Consider the following 22714-nt stretch of genomic DNA (forward strand, 5'->3'; position numbering starts at 1 on the left):
ATAGATTTTCAATTTCAGGCAAATTGGATAAAAACTACGGTTTCTATAAGCCCAAGACCCCAAAACGGGAGGTCGGTTTATATGGGGACCATACCAAAACATGGACCGATGCTCATCATTTTTGGCACACCTCTTTACGGTTTTAAAGTACCTCTCGATTTCCAATTTCAGGTAAATTGGTTAAAAACTGCGGTTTCTATAAGCCCAAGAAGTAAAATCGGGTGATCGGTCTATATGGGGGCTATACCAAAGTATGGACCGATACTCACCATTTTTGGCACACCTCTTTATGGTCATAATATACCTCTAGATTTCAAATTTCAGGCAAATTCGATAAAAACTACGATTTCTATAAGCCCAAGACCCCAAATCGGGAGGTCGGTTTATATGGGTACTATATCAAAACCTGCACCGATATAGCCCATCTTCGAACTTGACCTGCCTGCAGACAAAAGACGAGTTTGTGCAAAATTTCAGCACGATTGCTGTATTATTGAAGACTGTAGCGTGATTACAACAGACAGACGGACATCGTTATATCGTCTTAGAATTTCTCCCTGATCAAGAATATATATACTTTATATAGTCGGAAATCGATATTTCGATGTGTTACAAACGGAATGACAAACTTATTATACCCCCGTCACCATTCTATGGTGGTGGGTATAAAAATATTGAGATTATATGAATATTTTTTTCTAAAGTTGAACCCCCCCCCCCCCCCCCCCCCCCCCCAAATTAAAATCCTTGCTACGGCCTTGGGTGTGAATATGTGTACATTTATATATATCTTACTATGGGCTTCTTTTATTATATTTGTGATGTCTCCAAAAGTGAATGATCGCATAGTTTGTTTTTTAGTCTGCAACAATGAAGTGATATTGTTATGGTATTTCGATATATTTTTAGGATCCCATTTCAGCTTTGGTAACAAATTTGGATTGTTCTCTAACATTCTGATTGAATTTATTTGTAGCGTCAGAACTATTCGAAAGTGGTCTGACCACGTTTTTTCGTCTACATGAAAGCTAAGTATGAATTTCAGCAGCTCCTGACTAACCGCACAAATATCATTTACTGATTCTCCAATTCCACTAACAAATGTTAGCTCTCCATTTTCGTCACCAACTGTCATGCCATTGGCTATCACCAATCCGAAATCGTAGCACAGATCTAGAAACTTTCTGCCTCTGCTGTTTATTACTGCATCTTTTGACTTTCTTTCCTCTAATCCCGAAACAAATTCATGCTTCATCTCATCCTCTATGTGTACCTGCATGTTTCCTATCCGTATATTTAGATCCCCAATGATTATTGGATTTACAAATCTATTTTTCGTGAGTATACTTTTTATATTTTCATATATATTTTCCCAAACTGTAGCTCTGATATAGATTGGAATAAGTGTGAGTGATGTATTTCTATCCCTTACATGAATTACATATATCTCATCTACAGTTTCAAATGTAATAAAAATCCCTTTTTTCCGCAAGTCCTTTTTATACCCTCCACCATAGGATGGGGGTATATTAACTTTGTCATTTAACACATCGAAATTTTGCTCTAAGACCCCATAAAGTATATATATTCTGGGTCGAGGTGAAATTCTGAGTCGATCTCAGCATGTCCGTCCGTCCGTCCGTCTGTTGAAATCACGCTAACTTCCGAACGAAACAAGCTATCGACTTGAAACTTGGCACAAGTAGTTGTTATTCATGTAGGTCGGATGGTATTGCAAATGGGCCATATCGGTCCACTTTTACGTATAGCCCCCATATAAACGGACCACCAAATTTGGCTTGCGATTGCTCTAAGAGAAGCAAATTTCATCCGATCCGGCTGAAATTTGGTACATGGTGTTGGTATATGGTCTCTAACAATCATGCAAAAATTGGTCCACATTTCAAAGCAAATTTCATCCGATCCGGCTGAAATTTGGTACATGGTGTTAGTATATGGTCTCTAACAATCATGCAAAAATTGGTCCATATCGGTCCACTTTTACGTATAGCCCCCATATAAACGGACCACCAAATTTGGCTTGCGATTGCTCTAAGAGAAGCAAATTTCATCCGATCCGGCTGAAATTTGGTACATGGTGTTAGTATGTGGCCTCTAACAACCATGCAAAAATTGGTCCACATCGGTCCATAATTATATATAGCCCCCATATAAACCGATCCCCCGATTTGGCTTGCGGAGCCTCTAAGAGAAGCAAATTTCATCCGATCCGGCTGAAATTTGGTACATGGTGTTGGTATATGTTCTCTAATGACCATGCAAAAATTGGTCCACATCGACCCATAAATATATATAGCCCCCATATAAGCCGATCCCCAGATTTGACCTCCGGAGCCTCTTGGAGGAGCAAAATTCATCCGATCCGGTTGAAATTTGGTGCGTGGTGTTAGTATATGGTCTTTAACAACCATGCAAGAATTGATCCATATCGGTCCATAATTATATATAGCCCCCATATAAATCGATCCCCAGATTTGTCCTCCGGAGCCTCTTGGAGGAGCAAAATTCATCCGATCCGGTTGAAATTTGCAACGTGGTGTTAGTATAAGGCCGCTAATAACCATGCCAAAATTGGTCCATATCGGTCTATAGTTATATATAGCCGATCCCCATATCGGTTCATAATCATGGTTGCCACTCGAGTCAAAAATAATCTACCAAAATTTTATTTTTTTAGAAAACATTGTCAAAATGTTATTTCTATAGAAAATTTTCTCAAAATTTTATTTCTATAGAAAATTTTGTCAAAATTTTATTTCTATAGAAAATTTTTCCAAATTTTATTTATATAGAAAATTTTGTCAAAATTTTTCTTCTATAGAAAATGTTGTCAAAAATTTTTTTTGTATAGAAAATTTTGTCAAAATTTTATTTCTATAGAAAATTTTGCCAAAATTTTATTTCTATAGAAAATTTTATCAAAGTTTTATTTCTATAGAAAATTTATTTCTATAGAATTTTTTTTTCCAAATTTTACTTCTATAGAAAATGTTGTCAAAATTTTATTTTGTCAAAATTTTATTTCTATAGAAACTTTAAACTTAATTACATACGTATTTAATCGGCCTTTTCTAGTTTAATATATACCACGTATGGACTATGTTGTATATATTACGGTATTAGGAAGTTTTAAGATACCTTGCCATCGGCTTCAGTAGAAGTTTCTACGCAATCCATGGTGGAAGGTACATAAGCTTCGGCCTGGCCGAACTTACGGCCGTATATACTTGTTGTATCCTAAGAAATATCCTCCTATGCCTCTTCCGTAATTGCTGTATCTCATAGCGGGTAACCATTTTTGTTCAAATTCACCGAAGTGAGTCTTAAAGCGTTCCATATTATCAGCGCAGACGTGGGTTTCTTGCAAAGCGACAATGTCCATTGTTTTTACATAGGCAAAAAAATCTGAGAAAAGAATTTTATTTGATAGACCATGTATGTTAAACGACAATATTTTTAGATTTGAATGATTCCTTATTTCTAGGTTTTCATGGTTTGGCACAATTTCCACAAATTTCCTATAGAAATAAAATTTTAACAAAATTTTCTCTAAAAATAAAATTTTGGCAAAATTTTCTATATAAATAAAACGTTGACAAAGTTTCCTATGGAAATAAAATTTTGAGAAAATTTTCTATAGAAATAAAATTTTTCAAAAATTTCCTATAGAAATAAAATTTTGACCAAATATTCTATGGAAATAAAATTTTAACAAAATTTTCTCTAAAAATAAAATGTTGACAAAATTTTCTATATAAACAAAACTGTGACAATGTTTCCTATAGAAATAAAGTTTTGACAAAATTTTCTATTGAAATAAAATTTTGTTAACATTTTGTATAGAAATAAAATTTTGATAAAATTATAAAAAATCAAATAAAAACTAATTTTGATAAAATTTTCTATAGAAATGTTTCTGAGGTGGGATAATCCACCGCTGAAAAACTTTTTGGTGTTCGGTCGAAGCAGGAATCGAACCCACGACCTTGTGTATGCAAGGCGGGCATGCTAACCATTGCGCCACGGTGGCTCCCCGACATATCTTCGGCATAAATATTCCCAAAAAAAAAAATATAAAAATTCTAGTCATTTGTTTTTTTTTTTTTGTTAAAATATTTCTTTACTAAATTTACTTAACTTATTTATAAACATCATTAACAGTATAACACTTTTGATTTTTTTTTTGTTTTTATGTTATTTTTAAATATTTAGATAAATTAACATTACATAATACTAGTAATAATAAAAAAGAATATATTATATATTTCTTAAAAATATGGTACTGTATAGAGAATACCAGCTATAAAAAAAAACACAAAAAATTAGAAAAAATGCTAAACCTTCGTAAAGATCTTGGTAAGGCCTCTTAAAAATAATGCTCTCCCTCAAAATGAAATTTTATAGAAAAGAAACTATTTTTTGTGTTAAAACGATTTCGAAGTCGCTAGGGCTCATCTCAAAAAAATATTTAAAGAAAATTCTTCAATAATTAAAAATGATAATTTGTTTCTATAAAAATTATTTTGAAGAGATAATGAGTTCGTGTTTTTCGTATTTCGTGATTTAAGGTGGGTACTAAGTTCGAGCTTTTTCCACTAAAGTGACAACTAAACCAGTAAAAAAAGGCATAAAATTATGTATATTTGTTGCAAATTTTATTATAACTTGATGGGGAATATCCCAAAGCAAATGTTCACAAAGTTTGTATTCCTTGAATGGATTATTAAAGAAAAGTAATCTTGAAAAAATGACGATTTTAGCGGCTAAACTCGAACTTAATACCCACCTTAACAATTAAATAATTCACTGAATTTGTTAGAACTTCTATGAAATGTTTTTTTTTTCGTTTTAAATGAATATTATTATATCGCATTTAAAATTTAAAATTGTTATTTCCTAAAAAAAAAAATTTTAGGTCTTTATCCAAATTTTAAAATATATTTATAATATTTTTATTAAATCTTCTAAAAACAAATAAATAAAATCATAATTTATTTTTGTGCATAATTTTTGTACATCTAAAAATTTTTGTTTTATTTTCTTTACTAAATATATTTTATAATAAGGCATACAAATTTAAAAAAAAAATACATATATTTAGTTATTATTATTAAATGAAATTAATATTAAATATTGCAATATATGGTTTAACTTTTAACTTTTACAATTTTTTATGAATTTATTAAACTAATAGATTTTTATGTTTTTTATTGTTTAAATTTTATTTGCATATTAAAAAAAATTATATAATTCGGGATATTGGAGAAGGATGATTGTAGGATTGCTAGCAATTATTGAAGAAGGGAAAAAGCTCGTTTTGGGGAATAAAAGTCCATATTGAATATATTCACCAGAGGAAAGGCATCAAATTACCATAATAGTTTTAATATTTATTATTTAAAATTTAATTTTATATATTAAATTTTTAATATTTAATATTAAATCTTTTAATATTAAATATTTAATGTTTAATAGTTAATATTTAATGTTTTGCCAATATTTTATCTCTATAGAAAATTTTATCAAAATTTTATTTCCATAAAAAATTTGGAAATTTTAAATATTTAAATATTTGTTATTTAATATCTAATATTTAATATTTAATATTTTATATTTAATATTTAATATTTAATATTTAATATTTAATATTTAATATTTTATATTTAATATTTAACATTTTTTTTGGTTAATTTAATATTAAATATTTAATATTTAATATTCAACAATTAATATTTAATATTTAATATTTAACAATTAATATTTAATATTTATAATTTTTTTTGTTAATTTCATATTTAATATTTAATATTTAATATTTAATATTTAATATTTAATATTTAATATTTAATATTTAATAACTAATATTTAATATTTAATATTTTTTTTTTGGTTAATTTAATATTTAATATTTAATATTTAATATTTAACAATTAATATTTAATATTTTTTTTTGTTAATTTCATATTTAATATTTAATATTGAATATTTAATATTTAATATTTAATATTTAATATTTAATATTTTATATTTAATATTTAATATTTAATATTTAATATTTAACAATTAATATTTAATATTTTTTGGTTAATTTAATATTTAATATTTCATATTTAATATTTAATATTTAATATTTAATATTTAATATTTAATATTTAACAATTAATATTTAATATTTAATATTTAACAATTAATATTTAATATTTAACAATTAATATTTAATATTTAACAATTAATATTTAATATTTAATTTTTTTTTTGTTAATTTAATATTTAATATTTAATATTTAATATTTAATATTTAATATTTAATATTTAATATTTAATATTTAATATTTAATATTTAATATTTAATATTTAATATTTAATATTTAATATTTAATATTTAATATTTAATATTTAATATTTAATATTTAATATTTAATATTTAATATTTAATATTTAATATTTAATATTTAATATTTAATATTTAATATTTAATATTTAATATTTAATATTTAATATTTAATATTTAATATTTAATATTTAATATTTAATATTTAATATTTAATATTTAATATTTAATATTTAATATTTAATATTTAATATTTAATATTTAATATTTAATATTTAATATTTAATATTTAATATTTAATATTTAATATTTAATATTTAATATTTAATATTTAATATTTAATATTTAATATTTAATATTTAATATTTAATATTTAATATTTAATATTTAATATTTAATATTTAATATTTAATATTTAATATTTAATATTTAATATTTAATATTTAATATTTAATATTTAATATTTAATATTTAATATTTAATATTTAATATTTAATATTTAATATTTAATATTTCATATTTAATATTTAATATTTAATATTTAATATTTAATATTTAATATTTAATATTTAATATTTAATATTTAATATTTAATATTTAATATTTAATATTTAATATTTAATATTTAATATTTAATATTTAATATTTAATATTTAATATTTAATATTTAATATTTAATATTTAATATTTAATATTTAATATTTAATATTTAATATTTAATATTTAATATTTAATATTTAATATTTAATATTTAATATTTAATATTTAATATTTAATATTTAATATTTAATATTTAATATTTAATATTTAATATTTAATATTTAATATTTAATATTTAATATTTAATATTTAATATTTAATATTTAATATTTAATATTTAATATTTAATATTTAATATTTAATATTTAATATTTAATATTTAATATTTAATATTTAATATTTAATATTTAATATTTAATATTTAATATTTAATATTTAATATTTAATATTTAATATTTAATTTAATTTAATTTAATTTAATTTAATTTAATTTAATTTCATTTCATTTCATTTAAGTTTAGCTTAATTTCGTTTCGTTTCGTATAAAAAATAATAATTCGATCACTTAATATCTGTTTTGAATCCAAAAAAATTGTGTAATAAGTAAGGACAAATATTCCCTGCATCGAGCTTTTATGATGTAGTTTAAATTTGTTTAAATTTTATTTTATTTATTTTTAAAAAAAATTTATTTAATTAAATTTAATTGTTTATTAAATACTTTTGCCATTTAATTTGGACGGATTCTATTTTCTATTTTTTATTACTGGTTACTGACTCAACGGTAGAGCCATTTCTCTGTGTGTCTGTATCTATTTAACCAGTAACCGTAGTAAACACAATGGGTCTGTTCGTTCACAAAAGAAAAACATTTTCTTTGTTTTAATTCCGAAATTGATACAATTAATTTCTTTTATAATTGAATTTTCTTTGTTTTGTTTTTATAGTTTCTGTGTATCCCATGGTAGATTACTTGCCTACACAGACTTATTTGTGATGTATTTTTTTATTTTAGCAAATAACAACATGCTATTATACAAGGGAATTCGAATATTTGTGCAAAAAAATATAAATTCTAATGACGTTGCATTTTCTTGTAAATATATTATTTTGTTTAATTTATAAAAAAATTGTTTGTTTTATTAAATTTTTCCAAAATTCAAATTTCGAAATTTAATGGAAGACAAATGCATAAATACGTCATAATTAAAGACATAATTACCAAATTATATTAAATTTTCTTTACAAAAAGAAATTATATCTCAATTTCTATAGTTTTTTTTAATGATTTTCCATTTGGACTATTCTCTTTTGTTTTATCATTGTATTGTGAAAAATTATAAGATTTTCGGGTTTTTGTTATACTTCTCTGTACACAGTCTTTAATAAAATTTGTTTTGTGTTTTTTGCTGTTGTTTTTTTTAACATAAAATGTCTAATCTTAGCTCTAAAGATTTTTTTGTTTTTGATTTCTGTTAGCCAGCCTTCTTTAGCTAAAATTGGTCCGATACACTAAACTTCCGTACTATGGGTCTGTATGCGTACTTTTTTAACACTACCATTACGGCGCATTGGTGTAGGAGAACTACCTGAACCCGAATAACCCGGATTTTGTATGCCCAATGTTGGATCGGGTCTGGGTTTAGGTTTCTTTAGACTCGAACGCAGGGGAGATCTGGTTACTGACTCAACGGTAGAGCCATTCGATACACTTGTTACCATGGTACTCATTGAGGCTACACTGCCCGATCCATTGCGTATGCCGGCATAGGGTTTGCCAGAGGCATCAGTAACGGAAATACCTATAGGAAGAAGGAGAAGAGGAGGAAATGAAATGCAATTCTTCGTTCTGCTTTTTAAATTAAGGAGAAATTACCATTTTTCGTTTTAGGCTCTTTGAAACCTGGATTATTTATTGTTGTCGCCGAGGATGGTGAGGCGGCATCAATCATCATAGTTGGATCGCCACCTGGGCGTTTTGAATATAAGACATCATATAAGGCCAAAACAAATAAACCAATGCTTAAGACAATAACAATAATCTGAAAATAAAAACGGGAATAAAAAAATCTTAAGTTTCCTTGTAATCCTAGAGTAAAGGAAAGAGACTCAGATATCCAAAAGATCAGAACATTCCAACGTCGGGGAAGAAACATACAAAAACCCTTGGGTTGCCCATGGAATAACGGTGGGAAACCGTTTAGTTTCACCCATTGAATCTCTATTCCCGCAGGAAAGCATGCTGAGAAGGAGCGCATATTCCCCGAATATTCTGCGAAGAAAAATAGGGTCAAACCAAAATCCCCTGGGTTGCACAAGGAATAACAGTGGGAAGCTGCTTTGTTTTCATCCAAAGAATCTCTATACCCACAGGAGAGAAAGAAGGTCCTCCTAAATATTAAGAAGGAAAATTATGCGAAGAAAGTCATAGTCAAACCAAAAACCCCTGGGTTGCCCTAGGAATAACGGAGGGAGGCCGCTTGGTTTCCACCCAAAGGTTCTCCCGCAGGAGAACAGGTAGATCATCATAAATGCTAAAAACGGGCACATATTCACCGAATTTTCTGCGAAGATCATGGTCAAACCAAAATCCCATGGGTAACCCAAAGAATAACGTGGAAAAAACTCTTTGTTTTCACCCAAAGAATCTCTATTCCCACAGGAGAGCAGGAAGGTCATCCTAAATATTAAGAAGGAAAATTATGCGAAGAAAACCATGGTCAAACCAAACCCCCCAAGGTTGTCCAAGGAATAAGGGAGGGAAACCGCTTGGTTTTCCCCCAAGGAATCTCCATTCCCACAGGAGATCAGGAAGGTCATCCTAAATACTATGAAGGAGAGCGTATACACCCAAGTTTCTGCGAAGAAAACCATGGTCAAGCCAAAAGTCCAAGGGTTGTCCGAAGAATAACGGAGAAAACCCCTTGGTTTTCACGCAAAGAATCCCTATTCGCACAGGAGAGCAGGAAGGTCCTCCTAAATGCTAAGAAGGAGCTCATGTTCACCGAATATTCTGCGAAGAAAAACTTGGTCAAACCAAACCCCCAAGGTTGTCCAAGGAATAAGGGAGAGATACCGCTTGGATTTCCCCCAAGGAATCTCTATTCCCACAGGAGAGCAGGAAGGTCATACTAAATATTAAGAAGGAAAATTATGCGAAGAAAACCATGGTCAAACCAAACCCCCCAAGGTTGTCCAAGGAATAAGGGAGGGAAACCGCTTGGTTTTCCCCCAAGGAATCTCCATTCCCACAGGAGAGCAGGAAGGTCATCCTAAACACTATGAAGGAGAGCATATACACCCAAATTTCTGCGAAGAAAACCATGGTCAAACCAAAAGTCCATGGGTTGCCCGAAGAATAACGGAGAAAACCCCTTGGTTTTCACGCAAAGAATCCCTATTCGCACAGGAGAGCAGGAAGGTCCCCATAAATGCTAAGAAGGAGCACATATTCACCGAATATTCTGCGAAGAAAAACATGGTCAAACTAAACCCCCAAGGTTGTCCAAGGAATAAGGGAGAGATACCGCTTGGAGTTCCCCCAAGGAATCTCTATTCCCACAGGAGAGCAGGAAGGTCATACTAAATATTAAGAAGGAAAATTATGCGAAGAAAACCATGGTCAAACCAAACCCCCCAAGGTTGTCCAAGGAATAAGGGAGAGAAACCGCTTGGTTTTTCCCCCAGGGAATCTCTATTCCCACAGGAGAGCAGGAAGGTCATCCTAAAGACTATGAAGGAGAGCATATACACCCAAAATTCTGCGAAAAAAAAACCATGGTCAAACCAAAATCTTATTGGTTGTCCACAGAATATACACCCAAAATTCTGCGAAAAAAACCATGGTCAAACCACAATCTTATTGGTTGTCCACAGAATAACGAAGGGAAACCGGTTAGTTTTCACTCACATAATCTCTATTCCCACAGGAGAGCAGGAAGGTCCTTCTCAGTGCTAAGAAGAAGCGCATATTCGCCGCAAATTCTGCAAAGAAGACCATGGCCAAACCAAACCCCTAGGTTCCTGATATGGTAGGCTCTATGCCTTGCGAAAGCAGTGCAGTGGCATAATTAGTTCTCCAAGCTTTCCTCTCCCTCAAATTGTACACCATCATCTGCCGCTCCTATTTTGCACCAATGTGTCCTGAACTGTAAGTGCTAGGTCATGAATCCCATGACCCTTCTGCCTGTCGCTCTACTCGCAACTGTGTCTGACAATCGGCTCTCCCTACTATGCTATGGGATGGGGATCTGCAGCGCTGTATTTTGCAATGCATGTACTATTCTACATTTGGCACCAAACGGGAACCGTAAAATGTTCTCCCCTTGAATTTCACCCAACCCTAGGGTCTTTTAAATAGGCCTTTGAGCTCATTGTCAAAGGAACCTCTTATTTATAATCAAAAGCATATACACCTAGACCTCGGTTTGCGTTGTTTTGGAGTTGCGTCGCTGTTGAATTAATACTAGTTTTCACTTTGCGTCTTTAGATTTTCAAAGTTGCGTTATTATCTATATCTAATATTTGCATAGTTTGCCATTGAAACTCATAATTCACTTTGCGTCGTGTTTTTTTGGAACGTATCTGCGACGCAAAGCGAGGTCTAGGTGTAGCATATATTAATGATGTACCTGTAGATAAAATGATATCCCTCTGGATACACGGAAACCATGTTTCTCGGATTCATCAATTTGCACAGCAAACATGACGGTGGCTACCAAGGCCAAAATACCTGAAAAAGAAAAAAGAAAACCATGTTCTCCTAACGATCCCGGGACAGATAATCTATTATTTTTACTCACCTGCCACTAAAGCCAATACCATTTTTGTCATAACCAAGCCGGTATATGACATAACAACCTTTTCGCGTGAAGAAATCATAGCAATTTGTATAACAGATAATATACAAAAGAGACCTAAAGCCGATGAGCTCAATGCAGCCATAATGCCACTTATGAAAATGGCAGCTAAAAAATCAAATAGAAAGAGAAGAAGAGAGAGAGAGTGAGATTACTTTCGCAGTTCTCTTTAAATGTCATTTCCCATACTTACATGATAAACGAAATTTCGATACAACATTACCGCATTTCTCTCTGTTGTAGGCCAATTGTTTGCATACCTTAAATGGCCCAAAATAGCCATGATCATAATCAAATCCACTACCACCGGAGGGTAAATCATAATAACCCCAAATGGGTATTCCTATAGCTGCTGAAGCTAAAGCAAAGCAAATAAATCCCAGACAAGTTACACCGGCTGCATAAAGAGCAATTTTCGATTTGGCCATTTTTTAAATCTCATCACCATAGTCTGCACTCGGGGGCCACAACAAAAACTAGGCTACTACGATTTCTGATAGCTCGATCGATAATTCGTCACTCAATATTTGTTCTTCGGTATATGATTCTGAAAATAGAAAAAAGAATAAATTAAATATTTTTGTCAAAATTTTATTTCTATAGAAAATTTTGTTAAAATTTTATTTCTATAGAAAGTTTTTGCAAAATTTTGTTTCCATAGAAAATATTGTCAAAGTTTTATTTCTCCGAATTTTATTCTTACAGAAAATTTTCTCAAAATTTTATTTCTATGGAAAATTTTGGTAGAATAGAAACTGTAGCAATCGTGGAATCAATGCTTCTACGATTAATCACTAATTTTCTTTCGTTTGTTTCAAGTCCGATCATTGAGACATTGGTTTATAATTGAGAATCTGAGATTTCAGTCGATGGTTCAACCAGTGAGACTGTCCTGTCGTTGTGGTGTGCGATCACTCTAGGCACCTGTTCGTACTTTTCCGCATCTTCTCCTATTCCTCAGCTAGAGGTGTGCGATCACTCTCATCCTCCTCATCTTCATCCACTGACAGAGACAATGGTCTACCGAATACTAAAACTTTGGTCTGAGGCTTCGATTTCGACGAAATTAGCCTCTGAAACTCTTGTCTGTAGTTGAAGAACTGAAACCTCATTTTTTATTGGAATCACAGAGATATCGGTCTGCCGGGGACTGAGTCATCGGTCTGACGCTTCGATTTCGACGAAATTAGCCTCTGAAACTCTTGTCTGCAGTTGAAGAACTGAAACCTCAATTTTTATGGGAATCACAGAGATATCGGTCTACCGACTACTGAGGCTTCACTCGGAGTGAAGCCAGTTCTTGAATTGATCTGCAGTTCAAGAACTGAAACCTCAATTTTTATTGGAATCACAGAGATATCGGTCTGCCGGGGACTGAGTCATCGGTCTGACGTTTCGATTTCGACGAATTTTGCCTCTGAAACTCTTGTCTGCAGTTCAAGAACTGAAGCCTCAATTTTTATTGGAACCACAGAGACATCGGTCCACCGACAACTGAGAGGCTTTCACAAAAGAGGTTGATTCTCTCAAATATCGGAGAGAATTACTCGAATGTAGGAAGACATCTGGCAGAAGATTTTCCCAAATGTCGGATAGACTTTTGCGAAAGCCGGAAGAATTGCCTAAAGGTCGAAGAGGCTTTCCCGAAATTTGGAAAGTCCCAGAGATTTTACTACCTCCTTAAAATACCTCACCCTGTTGGAAGTGTCCCCCTTTTTTATTAAATTGAATTTTTGTCAAAGTAATTTGTCAACTCTCTATCTCTTCCTCTTTCGCAGATACCTTTAATAAAGTCCTAAGAGATTAAATAGGAATATTTTTTGTGTATTAATAACATTTTTTAATAGATTGTATCTAATCTAACATTTTGGACTAGTCATTGTTTTTAGTTTCTTGAGTTTTCATGATCAATTTCTTGTAACATATCAATCGACATGAGAGTGTTTTTGTTTTTCTTATTCCATAGTTCCAAAGTAAAGCCAAACGAGGTTTTTTGTGTTTCCCTTCATTGTGGGGAAATGGAAATGTTTTTTTTTTTTTGTCACGACTTTTACCCAGAAAGCACGAATTATTCCACAGACTAAAAATAATCCATTCGAGAGACCGGCATCTCAATAGAACGATAGTTATAAATATGTCCCAGGAAAAAGTGTTATGTTGGAGCTTTAGGCACAACATCAATGGATTGGCTGGTGTATAAAAAAAAACCTCTCGCTGGCCATATTCAAAAATATAAGTGGATGTGGTGCTGTTTTGGTTTAGTGACATGAATATTCTCCACAATATTCTTGACTCTTGAAATTTTGGGCAAGTCTTATGAGGAAAACGTGATCTAATGGTGGCATAAAAATGTTATTAACTTGCCCCAGTTATTCAATGCTACAAGGCTCCACAAAACAAAAATGAGGTGATGGATGATAGAACCCACGGATTGACTAATGATTTCAAGAATATTAAGTTATTCAAATTTTCCCTATGGAAAACCAAGTGGGAATTAGCTAAACTAGCGTGGTTTACTTGCTAGGATACCCTACATTGATTATGAAAGCACATGGAGCTAGTCTGTTTACTATCCCGATAGTCAAGGAGACTTTTCCCGAATGTGGAATGAAGGAGGGATAAGTTACCAAACATCGAAATATTTCCGGACTGTCAAAGAAACTTTCCCGAATGTAGCAAGACCTGCCTATAGACTTTTTGCGAAACCTACAAAGGCTTTCTAAAAAGTAAATCGGAACACCTCCCAAAAATCCGAGGGACATTCCCTAGAGTCTTATAACTTTCCCACAGATCGGAGAGACTTTCTCAAAGAAACAGACAGACCTTTCCTGAAAGTCTGAAATAATTCCTGAAAAGTCGATGAGACTTTCACAAAAGAGGCCGATTTTCCCAAATGCCGGAGAGACTTACCCGAAAGTCAGAAAGACTTCCCATATGCCGTAAAGACTTTCCAACGAGACGGTGGATTTTCCCAAATGTCGGTGAGACTAAGGTGGAAGAAAATCACAAAGGTCGGAAAGACTTTATCCACAAAAAAAAGAGAAAGTCAGAAGATCCTCCGAAATTCCGAAGTAGATTTTCCCAAATGTCGGAGAGACTTAACCGAAAGCCAGAAGAAAATCACAATGATCGATGAGACTTTCTCAAAAAAAGTGAGACTTTCCTGAAAGTCAGAAAGACTTTTCCGAAACTGGGAGAAACTTACACAAAAAAGGACGATTTTCACAAATGTCGGAGAGACAAGTCGGAAGACCTCCGAAAGTCAGAAAGACTTCGCGAGAGTCGGTGAGTTTTTCGAAAAAGATTGTAGATTTTCCTAAATGTCGAAGAGACTTTTGCGAAAGCCGAAAGCATTTCCCAAATGTTTGAGATACTTTCGCGAAATTCGGAAAGTCAGAATATCAGAATTTCCTAAATATTCCCAAAAGCTTAGAGATTTTCCCGCAAATCGGAAAAATTTTCCAGAAAGCGGAGAGGCGTTAACGAAAGATCTCCCGAAAGTTGAAGAGATATTCTCAAAACTCAGAGAGACTATTCCTGAAAATCCAAGAAACTTTCCCGAAGTCGAAGAAATTTTGTAACATATGGAAGAGATTTTGTCAAAAATCGGAAGACCTCCGTCCGAGAGACTTTCCTGAAATCGGAAAGATTTCCTGAAGATCGGAGAAATGAAATATAGAAAAGTCTTCCCATATGTCGGAAGACCGTCTCGAAAATAGGAGAGATTTTTCACCAAACCCCCAAAGATTTTTGCAAGAGTGGGAGAAACTTCCCGTAAGTCGGTAGAACTCCCGAAAATCCGGGCACATTCGTCGAAAAACTTTCCCAGAGGTCGGAGAGACTTTCCCAAAAGTCCGAGAAACTTTTTCAAAAAAGGAGAGACCTTTCCTCAATTATCGGAAAGACTTACTCGAAATTTGGAAGACATTTGACAGTAGATTGACCCAAATATAGAAGAGACTTTTTCGAAAACCGGAAGAATTTCCCAAAGGTCGGAGAGACTTTCCCGAAATTCGGAAAGTCAAAATATCAGAGAGAATTTCCTGAATGTTCCGAAAGTCCTAGAGATTTTCGCGAAAAAATTGTGATATTTTCGGGATAGACCTTCCCAAAACTCGGAGAGACGTTCCTAAAAATACGGTATATTTTCTCAAATGTCGTAGATACTTTCCCGAAGATCGCTCTACCGAGGGACTTTCTTAAAATCAAAAAACTTTTCCCATAATCGGAGAGACTTGCCGAAAGTTCATGAATGTCTAGAAAGTCCCTACAACATACTCAAAAGACGGAAGATGTGGGCAAATGTCTGAGGGCCTTTCCCGGGAGTTGAAAGATCTCCCGAAATTCCAAGGAACTCTCCGAAGGTTGAAGAGAATTTCCTAAATGTCCGAGAGTCATAGAGACCCTCGTCGGAGGGATTTCCCCAAAAGTCGGAGGAATTTCCCTGAAAGTAGAGGGTCTTTGCCGAAATTCGAAGAGGCTATGCAGAAAGTCGGAGAGACTTTCCCGAGTGTCGGAGAAGCTTTCCCAAAACACGCTAGATTTCCCCAAATGTCGGAGAGACTTTCCCGAAAACCAGAATATCTCGAATGTCCGAGGAACTTTCCCGAAAGACTTTTCTAGACTTTCCCAAAATTCGGGGAAAGTTTTCAAAAATGTCGAGATGACTTCTGAAATTTCTCGGAAGTTAGGGAGATATTTAACGAAATCAACTTTAAGAAAGTCCTCCGCAAGATTTTCTGAAAGTTGACAGGCTTTCCTGAAAGCTGGTTTGACTCTGCCGAGAGACCTTGTCAGTGTTTTTGTCAGAAAAATTTTCCCGAAAGTCTGAAAAACTTTGCCGAAAGTCGGAAAATTTCCCAAAAGTTAGAGAGAACAAAAAACTCTCCTTAACGACTTTGAGCAAATTCGGGAACACTTTTCACGAAAGTCGAGATGACTTCTGAAAGTCCGGAAAATTTCTCTTATGTTGGGAAGAACTTTATCGAAATTATAGAGAATTTGCTGAAAGTTGGTTTGACTATCCTGAAAGTGGGGAAGATTTTTGCAGAAAGTCTCGAAAACTTTCCCGCAGAGACTTACGAAAGTTAGAAGACCTTCCGAATGTCCGAGAAACTTTGCTAAAAGCTAGTTAGACTTTGACGAAATTTGGGAAGATTTTTCCAGAAAGTCGAGATGACTTTCGAAAGTTAGGAAAATTTTTCTTGAATTGGGGAAATTCTAAAGAATTTTCTCTGAAAGCTGGCTTGACTATCCCGAAAGTCGGAAAACGAGAAATCTTTTGAAGGAGATTTTTTCAAAGTTGTGCACACTTTTCCCAAAATTCTATAGAATTTCCTAAAAGTTGAGAAACTTTCCTGATAGCTGGGTAGATGTTGAGTAGACTTTCATGAAAATTGATATATACTGGATATATTTAGACTTTGACGAAATACGGGAAGACTTTACCAGAAAATCGAGATGACTTCTGAAAGTCAAGAAGATTTTCGAAAGTTGAGGAGACATTTTCCGGAATTCGAAAGAATTTCCTGAATGCTGGTTTGACTATCCCCAAAGTAGGGAAGTCGAGAAAACTTTTAGGAGATTTTTTCAAACTTTCTCATACTTTTCCAGAAATTCCACCGAATTCCCAAAAATTGCAATCACGGTTGTCCCACGAGCCAAAAATAATCTACAAAAATTTGGAGAAAATTGTACCAAAAAACTACCTAACAAAAAAAGAAAATTTTGTCTAAATTTTATTTCTATAGAGAATTTTGTCAAAATTTTATTTCTATAGAAAATTTTGTCAAAATTTTATTTCTATAGAAAATTTTGTCAAAATTTTATTTCTATAGACAATTTTATCAATATTTTATTTATATAGAAACTTTTGTCAAAATTTTATATCTATAGAAAATGTTGTCAAAATTTTATTACCATACAAAATTTTGCAAAACTTTATTTCTATAGAAAATTTTTGCAAAATTTTATTTCTATAGAAAATTTTTGCAAAATTTTATTTCTATATAAAATTTTGTCAAAATTTTATATCTATAGAAAATTTTGTCAAAATTTTATTTCTATAGAAAATGTTGTCAAAATTTTATTTCTATAGACAATTTTATCAATATTTTATTTCTATAGAAACTTTTTTCAAAATTTTATTTCTATAGAAAATGTTGTCAAAATTTTATTTCTATAGAAAATTTCGTCAAAATTTTATTTCTATAGAAAATTGTGTCAAAATGTTATTCCTATTGAAAATTTTTGTCAAAATTTTATTTCTATAGAAAATTTTTGCAAAATTTTGTTTCTATAGAAATTTTTTTCAAAATTTTATTTCTATAGAAAATTTTTTCAAAATTTTCTTTCTATAGAAAATTTTGTCAAAATTTTATTTCTATAGAAAATGTTGTCAAAATTTTATTACTATAAAAAATTTTGCAAAACTTTATTTCTATAGAAAATTTTTGCAAAATTTTATTTCTATTGAAAATTTTGTCAAAAGTTTACTTCTATATAAAATTTTGTCAAAATTTTATATCTATAGAAAATTTTGTCAAAATTTTACATCTATAGAAAATTTTGTCAAAATTTTATTTCAATAAAAAATGTTGTCAAAATTTTATTTCTATAGAAAATTTTGTCAAAATTCTCTTTCTATAGAAAATTTTGTCAAAATTTTATTTCTATAGAAAATTTTATCAAAATTTTATTCCTATTGAAAATTTTTTTCAAAATTTTATTTCTATAGAGTATTATTTCAAAATTTTATTTCTATAGAGTATTATTTCAAAATTTTATTTCTATAGAATATTATGTCAAAATTTTATTTCTATAGAAAATTTTTGTAAAAATTTTATTTCTATAGAAAATTTTATCAATTTTTTTTTCTATAGAAAATTTTGTCAAAATTTTATTTCTATAACAAAATTTTTCAAAATTTTATTTCTATAGAAAATGTTGTCAAAACTTATTTCTATAGAAAATTTTTGCAAAATTTATTTCTATAGAAAATTTTTGCAAAATTTTATTTCTATAGAAAAATTTTGCAAAATTTTATTTCTATAGAAAATTTTTGCAAAATTTTATTTCTATAGAAAAATTTTGCAAAATTTTATTTCTATAGAAAATTTTTGCAAAATTTTATTTCTATAGAAAATTTTATCAAAATTTTATTTCTATAGAAAATTTTTGCAAAATTTTATTGTCATTAACAAGTAAGAAAAGTCTAAAGTCGGGCGGGGCCGACTATATTATACCCTGCACCACTTTGTAGATCTACATTTTCGATACAATATCACATCCGTCAAATGTGTTGGGTGCTATATATAAAGGTTTGTCCCAAATACATACATTTAAATATCACTCGATCTGGAAGAATTTGATAGACTTCTACAAAATCTATAGACTCAAAATTTAAGTCGGCTAATGCACTAGGGTGGAACACAATGTTAGTTAAAAAATATGGGAAACGTTTAAATCTGAAGCAATTTTAAGGAAACTTCGAAAAAGTTTATTTATGATTTATCGCTCGATATATATGTATTAGAAGTTTAGGAAAATTAGAGTCATTTTTACAACTTTTTGACTAAGCAGTGGCGATTTTACAAGGAAAATGTTGGTATTTTGACCATCTTTGTCGAAATCAGAAAAACATATATGGGAGATATATCTAAATCTTAACCGATTTCAACCAAATTTGGCACGCATAGCAACAATGCTAATTCTACTCCCTGTGCAAAATTTCAACTAAATCGGAGTTAAAAATTGGCATCTGTGGTCATATGAGTGTAAATCGGGCGAAAGCTATATATGGGAGATATATCTAAATCTGAACCGATTTCAACCAAATTTAGCACGCATAGCTACAATGCTAATTCTGCTCCCTGTGCAAAATTTCATCTAAATCGGACCAAAAAATTGGCCTCTGTGGTCATATGAGTGTAAATCGGCCGAAAGCTATATATTGGAGCTATATCTAAATCTGAACGGATTTCAACCAAATTTTGCACGCCTAGCAACAATGCTAATTCTACTCCCTGTGCAAAATTTCAACCAAATTGGGGTAAAACTCTGGCTTCTGGGACCGTATTAGTCCATATCGGGCGAAAGATATATATGGGAGCTATATCTAAATCTGAACCGATTTCAATAAAACTTGGCACACTTGACTATAGTCCTAATTGTTCTTCTTGTGCAAAATTTTAAGTAAATTAGGTTAAAACTCTGGCTTCTGGGGCCATATAAGTCCATATCGGGCGAAATATATATATGGGAGCTATATCTAAATCTAAACCGATTTCTTCCAAAATCAATAGGGATCTATTCTGAGCCAAAACACATACTTGTGCCAAATTTGAAGTCGATTGGACTAAAACTGCGACCTAGACTTTGATTACAAAAATGTGTTCACGGACAGACGGACAGACGGACATCGCTATATCGACTCAGGAGCCCACCCTTAGCATTTTTGCCAAAGACACCATGTGTCTATCTCGTCTCCTTCTGGGTGTTGCAAACATATGCACTAACTTATAATACCCTGTTCCACAGTGTGGAGCAGGGTATAAAAATACTGAATAGACTTTTCGAAGCCGAGGATATATTTCCAACTGTATGGATACTTTCCTGAAAATTGGTGAGATACATTTCTGTAGGCTATATTTCTTCCTATATAAGACCACCCTAATATATAGGGCAATTCAACAATACAGCACCCATGATTAATATCCATCGCATTTTGCTTTGGAAAAGCAATATTACGTAAAGAGATAGCGGGAGAGAGAGTGAATAATTGTCTTTAACTAATGACACGACGACTTTTACTTAGCCATCACCCAACCAACGTAGCGAAGAAGAATGTCATGTACATTGTGACTGATACCGGTTGACACTGACATTGACATTCAATAATATTTCAGAATAAGCATGTTCTTGGGATCTGCTTTTCGAAATATTTGCTGAAATATTTTCCATTTTTGTGTTGTTTTTTTATGGACAACAACAAACATCAACGTAATTCAATTTTGCCATCTATGGCTCTGTGAAGGCAATTACTAATCTCTTGATGAAAGCATATTACGTTTCTCCACAGTTTGTCTACTTATTTATATATTTTTTCTCGCTAGTTAACGATAATGTTTATTAATTAATTTTCAATTAAATCGGTTAATTGTTCAATAGTTATAGAGAGATATGATGCATGGTGTTAGCAAATACAATGAAACTTAAAAAAAAAAACAATGGCAAAAAATTTTGAAAGTCGTTTATGAAAATTAAAATTAATGATAAATAGACAGATTACTAATAATTCTTATAATAGGTTTGTTTTCTTTCCCAGAAAATCTCATCAGCGCAAATGTTACCAGTATTGCTAAATTGAATTTTGATTGTGACGCTTCCTCCATTCACCATAGTTTTTTATTGTGATTGATTTTATTCAAAAAGACGATTTGTTTTGCGAGTAAGGGTAGTGAAATACTTTATGCACCCGACAGTGTATCCATCCTTGTGCCGCACTATATCACAATCGACGATACCGGCTAAAACCCCATCCCTCTTCCCTAGAGATATGATTATCACCTAGGAATCGCTTTCGCATTACTTAGAGGTGGACCACACGTGGTCCGTGGCCATCTCCCTCAGGTCCGCATCCATATTCAAGCCTAATTTACTCATGTCGTAGTGTCCATGTCATCATTTTTCCAGCGGAAAACGTATTCTAAAATTCACCCTATGGCCACCCAGTTACGGTTGCCATTCGTGCCAAAAATAATCTACCGAAATTTGAATAAAATTCTACCAAAAATCTACAAAATTTTAAAAAATCTTATTTTTTATCAAAATTTTATAGTTCTAGAAAATTTTTCAAAATTTTATTTTGTCCAAAGTTAATTTTTCTAAAAAATTTTACCAAAATTATATTTCTCTAGAAAATTTTGCCAAAATTTTATCTATTTAGAAAATTTTCTCACAATTTTATTTCTATAGAAAATTTTGTCAAAATTTTATTTATCTAGACAATTTTGTTAAAATTTTATTTCTATAGAAAACTTTGTGAACATTTTATTTCTATAAGAATTTTGTCAAAATTTTATTTCTATAGAAAATTTTCTCACAATTTTATTTCCATAGAAAAGTTTGTCGAAATTTTATTCGTATACAAAAATTTTGTCAAAAATTTATTTCTGTAGAAAATTTTCTCAAAATTTTATGTCTATAGGAACTTTTGTCAAAATTGTATTTATCTAGAACATTTTGTCAAAATTTTATTTCTATAGAAAATTTGGTCAAAAATTTATTTCTGTAGAAAATTTTGTGAAAAAAATTATTTCTATAGAAACTTTTGTCACAATTGTATTTATCTAGAAAATTTTGTCAAAATTTTATTTTTATAGAAATTTTTGTCAGAAATTTATTTCTATATAAAATTTTGTCAGAAATTTATTTCTATATAAAATTTTGTAAAAATTTTATTACTATAGACAATTTTGTTAAAATTCTATTTCTATAGAAAACTTTGCCAACATTTTATATCTATAACACACAAAAATTTTTTTCTGATTCAATCACGAAATTAATTGATCCAATTAATTTTTTAATTGAAATGTCTTCAATCACAGAAATGGTAGTATCAATTAAAAAATTAATTGACAGTCAATTAGAAAATTAATTGATCCAATTAAAAAATTAATTGATACTATTAATTTGTGTGATTGATTTTTGTTTCAATTAAAAAAATTGTTGAATCAATTAAATTTTTAATTGAATATTTTTTAAAACGCAATTAAGATTTTAATTGGAAAAGTTTTCGTGAAATTTTTTTCTGTGAAGAATTTTGTCAAAATTTTATTTCTATAAGAATTTTGTCAAAATTTTATTTCTATAAGAATTTTGTCAAAATTTTGTTTCTATGAGAATTTTGTCAAAATTCTATTTCTATAGAAAATTTTGTCAAGATTCGATTGCTATAGAAAAT

At 30.7% G+C, this 22714-nt stretch overlaps 1 protein-coding gene across 3 annotated transcripts in view; it reads right to left on the bottom strand.

Annotated features, from left to right (window-relative positions):
* Positions 1–7685: 7685 nt before the first annotated feature.
* Positions 7686–22714, bottom strand: part of LOC142236487 (uncharacterized) — a 96426-nt gene continuing 81397 nt past the window's right edge. For all 3 annotated transcript variants that reach the window (XM_075307705.1, XM_075307706.1, XM_075307704.1), the window contains exons 3-7: positions 11945–12298; positions 11695–11859; positions 11524–11624; positions 8769–8934; positions 7686–8694 (exon numbers count right to left, since the gene is read on the bottom strand). In XM_075307705.1, the coding sequence (XP_075163820.1) occupies positions 8405–8694; positions 8769–8934; positions 11524–11624; positions 11695–11859; positions 11945–12179 (957 nt within the window). In that variant the 5' untranslated portion in view covers positions 12180–12298 and the 3' untranslated portion in view covers positions 7686–8404. The remainder of the gene's footprint in view (positions 8695–8768; positions 8935–11523; positions 11625–11694; positions 11860–11944; positions 12299–22714) is intronic.

The sequence above is a fragment of the Haematobia irritans genome, chromosome 4 (assembly GCF_050003625.1).
Source record: "Haematobia irritans isolate KBUSLIRL chromosome 4, ASM5000362v1, whole genome shotgun sequence".
In the NCBI taxonomy this organism is placed as follows: Eukaryota; Metazoa; Arthropoda; class Insecta; order Diptera; family Muscidae; genus Haematobia; species Haematobia irritans.